An 8,765-nucleotide genomic window follows, 5' to 3' on the forward strand; every position below is an offset into this window, starting at 1 on the left:
CCAGCACCCTACTGAACTAATGATGCAGACAATTTGGGCCTTCGATTTCTTTAATCAGACTTAGGTCCCGTTTGATTCTCATTATTCTCAAAATATATTTTCTTCTCTCTTTTTTTTAATCACACATGCTTCATTAAAATAATATTACATACAAATGAAAAACTTTTCAATCGTACATTCTCCATCAATTTACTATTCTAAAATTCATTTTTCCTTGTCAAGAGTGTCAAACACCTCTTACAAAAGATGGCAATTCTTACTGCACGACGTAGACAATTTTTACTCGCATACGATTGTAGAATTCTTGGATTTAAGGCCAAAAGGTCAATTTTGTCATTTCATTTATAATCATGGCACCAAAAGTCAATTCAGTACAAAATCCTGTGATTAGCAAACCAACCCGCCTTTTTAATTCCTCACCTACCATTAAACGGCCAGTCGTTTATTCCATCCACACTAATCCTAGCCGTCTAGTTTTGGTTTCAATATTTACGGCCCGATCATTTCAATCCAACGTCTCTCATTTTAGTTACTAGAACCTTCTCTCACTTCAGTCTTCATTTCCTATATATTTATTACCACAAACGCGTTTTCATCTTCAGTTTTACTTGTGCTCACCACACTCTCTTTCTTCCTAGGTTTATACATTTTCTCAAGGTCAGTTTGCTTTTTAAGATCATCATTTATCAATCCTTTTTTAAGTGTTGATGATGATGTTTGCTATCTTTGACTTTTTGTAAAAGTGCTCGCAATCATGTGTTTTTTCGTTTATGATTTTTATTTTCTGTTTCGTTACGTGAATGAATCTGAGTGTAGTAAAGCTGAAAATGGTGAAGAACTACCCGACCGTGAGCGAGGAGTACCTGAAGGCCGTTGAGAAATGCAAGAAGAAGCTCAGAGGCCTCATCGCCGAGAAGAACTGTGCTCCTATCATGCTCCGTCTTGCGTAAGTGCACAACTCTTTTCTAGATTTAATTTATTTTTTGGGGATATAAAGAATTTTAGAATTTAGATCCCGTTGACTGGTGTTTTATGAACGCGTTCAGTTTACAGAACGATATTTCGAAGGCTTTAAGGAAATCTATTGCTATTTTAGCAGATCGGATTAACTTGGTGAATCGATTAAGAATAGATTATGAAAATTTGTAGGTTTGACCAAAAAAGTCAACTTCTGAAGGTTGTAGGTTGAGTTTGACCAGAAAAGTTAGAACGTGACATTTGATCTGAATGGAGTATGAAATGATAATTAGCCCAAAAGGTCTTTACCTTTCAATTTTATTGTTCAAAACTTCCGTACCTTTTAGTATTTTTGGCATTTTCACACCTTTCATTTTGAAAGTCATCCTTTTCATCCAATTTCACGTGTAAAGTGATAAATATACACTCCTATTTATATAAAACAAAGAAAGTAAAGTAAAATTAAATAACAGAAGCGTTTTATGCAAATTATCCGAGTATGAAATAATGGAGTTACTAAATACATGATGACTTTGTGTGACACTTTTGTGTCCACCTATAGGCTTGCTGGAACTGGATGATGAGCACAAATGTAGATGTTTTTCCTTCATTGGATATATTAAAGATGTAAAATGATAAAGTGAAGGCTTCATGATCCTCAGCTTGTGGTGTTAATCAACAGTAATTTCTTAGAGATCATATGCTATTTGATCGATGCCATTGTGCCCATGATCTTCACTGATTGTTTAGATTTGCACAGCCACGAGCTCACCTAGCATTTGATAGGATAGATTTAAAATGCCACCAGATTGACTCTGGTTGCCAATCCAGCTAGTTCATAGCTGTGCTTTTTTTTTTTTTTCTCGTGTGTGTGAGATTTATTACTTGCACAAATGTATTTTATATTGCATGTATGTGCAGTATAATGAATTATATTGCTTTTGAGTTGATTATGTTGATATGTGTGGAGCTTGATGATGTCGGAAATTTGTCTTGTTTGTGATTGTAGATGGCACTCTGCTGGTACATTTGATGTATGCAGCAGAACTGGAGGTCCTTTTGGGACAATGAGGTTCCCTGCTGAGCTGGCTCATGGAGCCAACAATGGCCTTGACATTGCTCTTAGGCTCTTGCAGCCCATCAGGGAGCAATTCCCTATCCTTTCTTATGCTGACTTCTATCAGGTAGTTATTGATTCAGAATATTTATATTATTGAACTCACTTCGGTTGTTTTAATAAATATCATTATTTAGAGAAATTGAATTATTATATTTATATTATGGAATTCACTTTGGTTGTTTTATTAAATATCATTGTTTAGAGAAATTGAATTATTTTTATCCTCATCTTGCACATAGTTGGCTGGTGTTGTTGCTGTTGAAGTTACCGGAGGACCCGAAGTTTTATTCCATCCTGGGAGGCCGGTTAGTGATTTTCTTCAACTCCAAGTGATGTATTTAACAATTTTTATGTTTATAACCTGCATATATGAAATGAATGTGACATTTTTCTTAGTTATGATGTGGTCAACTAATTATTAAGAAGCTGTGTTATAAGCATTAACATAAAGGCTTACCACACTATAAATTCATGAATAACATTTTTATTTAGAAGTTTGCTTAAATCTTCTTCACATATTGTAGTCTTTTCCAAGTCAATTGTATTACTTGGAACCATGATTTCTCAATTGTTTATAATGATAAAAAGTCAGAACAGCTAGTTTCTCCATCTTTCATACTTTTTACAAATAATACTAAAATTATTATGGATTATTTTATTTATAGTAAAATTCTGTAGCCTTTAGGTAGAGTTCTTCTGTGAGGCCAATTAATCTTTTATGAACTTTTGTTATGACTTGAAAGACGTATCCCATTTTTTAAATAAGCCTTTTGAAGTAACGTGCCATTTATCAAATCTCAGGACAAGGCAGAGCCTCCTGTTGAAGGTCGTTTGCCTGATGCTACCAAGGGTGAGATGAATTACTGTTTTTTTGTCGAAGTATTGTTTGTGAATAGGAACCTGAGATAATCTCGACTTAATAACTTTGTTTCATCGTAAGTTTTTAATAGGGAAGTGTCTGTCTTAAATTATGAATTCAGGGTCTGATCACTTGAGGGATGTTTTCATCAAGCAAATGGGTTTGAGTGACCAGGATATTGTTGCACTCTCTGGTGGCCACACCCTGGTCTGTATTTGCTCACCAGGATACCAAATGAAAAATCTTTTACTTGCCAGTAATTTGTTAATAGCAGTTTTAACAATAATTTGGTCTTTCTCACAGGGACGTTGCCACAAGGAACGATCTGGATTTGAGGGACCCTGGACCACAAATCCCCTCATATTTGATAATTCTTATTTCAAGTAAGACTTATTTGTATTTGTTGCCACTTGCAGTTTTTGAACTTTTTCTTTTGATTACTAATAATTGGTCTGTTTTTGTCTTTCAATAGGGAGCTTCTGAGTGGAGACAAAGAAGGCCTCCTACAGTTGCCATCTGACAAGGCTCTACTCTCTGATCCTGCCTTCCGCCCACTTGTTGAGAAATATGCTGCCGATGAGGATGCATTCTTTGCTGATTACGCAGTGGCTCACCTGAAGCTTTCTGAATTGGGATTTGCTGATGCCTAAGCTGTTGGGAATTGATAACAAAGTAAGAGTGATGGCCTATTTTGTCTAGTATTATTATGTTCTAATGCGGGGAAAGCTCGACGAAACTTTTAAAACCTTTTTGCTCGCTTTGATGGATGTTTTGGATTTTGAAATTGGTGCTTTCGATCAATATAGGGTAATTACTTCCCTCAAAAATAAAATAGTGCAGAATTATTCTTCGGCTCTGCTTGTTCGCTTATATTGATATTGGATTCGATTTTGATTTGGTGGGTCACGGATGGTCTTTGCCCAATATTTTGGGCCGCGGGCCCAAGCTCAAAAGTAATAGTCAATTTACTTTCAAGGCAGTTTTTTCACTCAGCTTTACCCTTTCGTTAAAAAAAATAGTAAAAATTAATTTTGTTTCCTCGTTCACCAGAAATGAGAAATGATGGGAAGTTATTATTGAGTATAACAGGTATCGAGGCAATCTTTATTATGAATCATACAAATTTGAGTTAATTAAATCATTCATTATTCATCCTTCACTTATTTTATTTTCATCCGTTCAATTAGGCAAAAATATCTGCGTAGCCGATGAAAATTCTACATAGCCACTAACTCTGTTAAAAAATGGACACGTTGAAAAATCTTATAAAATGCAAATAGGGAGAAAAAATGTGGTCAATATCACGAAGGATAAAGAGATATTGAAAAAGTAACTTATTTTCCAGTAAGTGGAAACCCAACAAAGCCCTCCAAAACAGCACATTAATCTGCACCTTCAACTGGCCCTAGCAACTATGAAGATGAAAACATTGGAATTCCCGCAGCGCATTGTGAAGAAAACAATTTTGTATAATCTTATATTGAAAAAGTAGCTTATTTTTCAATAAGTAGAAACCCAAAAAAGGCCTCTAAAACAGCACATGCTGATCTGCACCTTGAAATGGCCCTGACAACATTGAAGATGAAAACATTGGAATTCCCTCATAAAAAATTGTGATGAAAACAATTTTGTGTCATCATCATTGCTATGAACATTTTCCGATGTTGGAGGGAATCGTGTCAAAAAAGGCGTTACCAGAAAAAGGCAAGTTCTTTCAAGCAGTAATGGAAGCTGAACCCCTTCTACAAACTCTACTCTGGCTGGACCCCTATCGCAATCACAGTACCCACCCCTACAATGTAATTCCGTTGACATTACGTCAGTCAACATTTCTTCTCCAAGAATAGTCCTGGATTATTTAGTAACAAGAGAGTTCTGATGAACTGGGAATTAGGACTTGTGTCAATTTGGGATTCCATTGATGAGAAAATAATTTGGGGGAAGAAATGGATTCTAGTATGACTGAAGAATGGGGGCAGTTTAATGTTGGAGGAAGATGAGTAGAAATAAAATTACGACTTTTAACTTTTTGAAGAGAAATCACTTCTGAATGTGCTGTGATTTTTCACCTGTCAAATTTTAATAGCGTTAGTGGTCACGTAGGATTTTTATCCCCCGTATATCCATTTTTGTCTACTAGATGGATGGAATTGAAATAGGTGATGAATGAATAATTTATTTATTTATTTTGTTGACACACTAAAGTACAGCCCAAATCGAATAGCCCAAAGAATGAAATCCAATTGAGGAATTCCCAAATCAAATAGCCCAAAGAATGAAGTCCAATTGAGCAATTCAGGATAAAGGCCCAAATAGGATTATTAATGAATGCAGTGGAAGCTCACGAACATAGTAACATCATCGCCCAATCTTGCAAGACACCCAAGATTTGAGCAAATGGAGTGTCTTACAGTCCCCCAGAGCGATGACCCTGTTCTCGCCCATACCTTCTAATCGCCCAAGATCTTAGCAAATATAAAATGTTATGGTTATCCAAAAATGCAGTTATTGAAACAATTATTGAGTAATTTTATCACATTCCACGATTCAAGGAACCCAGTTGAAGGCGGTTGAACGACAAAGAGTAGTGGCAGCAGTTAGAGACGGCAGTTCCACGACAAGTTAGCCACCATAAAGAAAGTAGGTAGTTATAAAGCAATCAAACAGTTTTCAAGCGGTTTGTCACGAAAAAATCATCAAGGGAATATAAAAGGAAGAGAAGACATAGAGAGAAAGACCCTAAATCAAACACTCTCAAACAGAGAATATGTAATTTCGATTTTTTAGTTTAAATTTAAATATTTCTTTTAGTACTCGTGTGCTTGCGCCCTTTGGAGGTATTCTGTTTAAATTCCAATTGTAAATCATCGTCAATAAAACACCCCTTTTTGGGACTTTGTCTCAAGAGGTCTGTTCCTTACACAATCGTCTGATCCCCTTTTTTAATTGTTAGCGACTACCCGCGCGAAACAATTTGGCACGCCCGGTGGGATATTAGTGTTTGGTGTTGAAGATACAAAAGTTGAAACAATATTCCTCACAAATCTGATAAAGAAGCAGCAAGTCAGGGAGTAGTTCAGTCTCTGATCAAGCGATATGAGGAGCAGCATAGCTCTCCACGAACAGAGGGATAGAGTCAGAGCAGTCACAGTCGTTACGAACCAATGACAGAGTTGAGTCCTCGAACCATGTGTGCATTATTTGGAGAACTCACACAGGATGTCTTTGAATAGGTAAATCTACGAAATATTTATAATATGTAAAGATTTACTCAGAATGGGAATGCACATTATGACAACATGGTCAAATAACTGAATACTTTGAATGAAATAATGAATAAGTTAATAGGCCAAATTTGTCAGCCAGTTGTACCTCTTGCAAATCACTTTCAAGTTAGGACAATTGTGGGACATAATCCCCCAGTCCTAAGTCCAAATCAAGGGATAGAACCACCTTTTGGTCCCTCTACTTCAAATCAGGGGATGGTGTAATGCCAAATCAGAATAGTGATAATGGTACAGCTAATTTGGGAGGTAACCTAAATGTAAGAGACAATGTCCTAAATAATGGACAGAATGTCTCACGTGTTAATGATGGAATAAATATTCAGGCTAATGGTAACAATGGCCCAAATCAAGGCAACTTTATTGCCAACCAAGGACCAAACATCAGGCTTTAAGCAAATCAACCGTTCAACGAACCTATAGGAATTCCATATGACCCCAACGTCATGTCGAGGAATCAAATTATGGAAATAGTACAGGATCAAATGACTTTTGGAGTACGTCCTGTCATTAGGCCGACTTACACAAAATCATATCCTGATTGGGTAGACCAAGCATATCCATGGCTTAGAGGGTATAAAGTGTCAGAATTCTCATTATTTACCAGTTTAGGAGAGGTGTCTACACTAGAACACATAGGGCGATTCACACTGTAAAGTGGTGAAGTAACAGACTATCATAAAATGAGGCTGTTCCCTAGTTCATTAACAGGAGTAGCTTTCTCCCGGTTCATCAATTTGCCAGCGAACTCTGTTCAAACATGGCAACAATTGGAGCAATTGTTCCATGCTCAGTTTTATAAGACTAAGTCTGAAGTTATTTTGGCTGATTTGGCGAGTCTGCGTCTGTTTCGCACGGGTTAGTCGCTAACAATTAAAAAGGGTCAGACGATTGTGTAAGGGATAAACCTCTTGAGACAAAGTCCCAAAAAGGGGTGTTCTTTTATTGGCGATGACTTTACAATTGGAAATGAAAAACAACGTGCCTCTAAGGGGCGCAAGCACACGAGTTACTGAAAGAAAAATGTTTAAGTCTAAAAACTAAGGAAATGAAAATTACATATTCTCTGTTCGAGAGTTTTGGATTCGGTCCCTTTTTTCTATGTCCTTTCTCCCTTTTATACTTCATAGACGATCTCTTTGTGATTAACTACTCTAAAAACTGCTTGATCGTCCTATAACTACCCACTTTCTTCGTAGTGGCCATTTTGTCATGAAAACTGCCTTTTAACTGCTGCCATTACCTTTCATCGTTCAACCGCTTTCGATTGAATTCCTTGAATCGTGGAACGTGATAGGGCTGCTTTAACAACTGCTTTGATAACTGCATTTCTTGATAACCACGACGCGTTATATTTGTTGATACCTTGGGCGACTTGAAGGTTTGGGCGAGAATAGAGTAACAGCTCTGGCGACCGTATGACACTCTATTTCGTTCAGATTCTGGGCGACTTGCAAACTTGGGCGATGAAGTTACCGCATTCTTGGGCCTCCTTATTTGGGCCTTCGTCTTGATTTGTTCGATTGGGCTTCGTTCTTTGGGCTGTCTGATTTGGGGGTCCTCCAATTGGGCTTCACTCCTTGGGCTCCTCGATTTGGGCTGAATTTTTATGTGTCAACAATTACCCCCCAATATGACAGAATTAATAATAATTATTGAATTTTGCCATATTCACTTTGTGCTTCTAGCAACGTTCGAAATTCCTAAGAATTTCAATCATTGTTTCCTTCTATAACTTGAAAAGGTGCGTCGTTTTGCAAACCCTTATAAACCCCAAACACGGCATTTCATTACTACCAAACCACGCCTCATATTTTTTGCGTCTCTTTCACGGTTCACTGTTCATCTTTTGCTTCTTTGCTACGTAACCCTGAAAAGCTTCGTTCCTTCTCCAATGGCTGCTTCACAATCTTAAGCTAGCGATTCCTTTAATTTTGATGACTTCCAGAGACTTCTGAGTCGCCCATACATAACCCCAAGTTTTCTCGCACCCCCCGACGTTGGACGTAATTAGTTCTACTTGGGTCCTTTCTTCAATAATGCAGAGGCAGTTGAACAGGCGGCGGTGGTGAGCTGTTTCCCTGCACTCAGGGTCCTCCATTCCTGAACTCTCTACCGTTGGGGTCACTTCGCGAAAGAGGTATTCGCACTTGGCCTAAATCTGATGTAGCTTTTCGTAGGTGGCATGCTCGTCTTGTGGGTCATGGTCCTACTAAGGCACTTTTTGATAGCGCTAGGATTTCTGACTTGTTATAAGTCTCTATTCGCCCTCCTACTTTTGATTCAGCGCTCTTTTCGATTGCTTTGAGTTTTTGGTCCCCTGAGTATAACACCTTTATTTTCCCTCTTGGTCCCATGTCTATTACGTTAAGGGATGTTGGGGCCCTGGTGAATCTACCACCTTTGGGCGATACCATTTTCCCAGGTATCTTAGTTTCTGGTGGCGCCCCAAAGTTTGGTAAAAACTATACCGACTCTTATTCAAGCCTGCAGACCCTCCACAATCATTCGAGTGCTGAGCCTACCCATACTGAGCGAGTGGCCT

At 37.8% G+C, this 8,765-nt stretch overlaps 1 protein-coding gene across 1 annotated transcript; it reads left to right on the forward strand.

Annotated features, from left to right (window-relative positions):
* Positions 1–515: 515 nt before the first annotated feature.
* Positions 516–3,842, forward strand: LOC111393231 (L-ascorbate peroxidase 1, cytosolic). The gene is made up of 8 exons (XM_023018670.1): positions 516–657; positions 817–946; positions 1,967–2,141; positions 2,317–2,382; positions 2,879–2,927; positions 3,058–3,143; positions 3,240–3,319; positions 3,409–3,842. The coding sequence occupies exons 2-8, from the start codon at positions 828–830 to the stop codon at positions 3,584–3,586; spliced, it is 753 nt and encodes a 250-aa protein (XP_022874438.1). The 5' UTR covers positions 516–657; positions 817–827; the 3' UTR covers positions 3,587–3,842.
* Positions 3,843–8,765: the final 4,923 nt, after the last annotated feature.

This window comes from Olea europaea, chromosome 4 (assembly GCF_002742605.1).
Source record: "Olea europaea var. sylvestris chromosome 4, O_europaea_v1, whole genome shotgun sequence".
NCBI classification, from domain to species: domain Eukaryota; kingdom Viridiplantae; phylum Streptophyta; class Magnoliopsida; order Lamiales; family Oleaceae; genus Olea; species Olea europaea.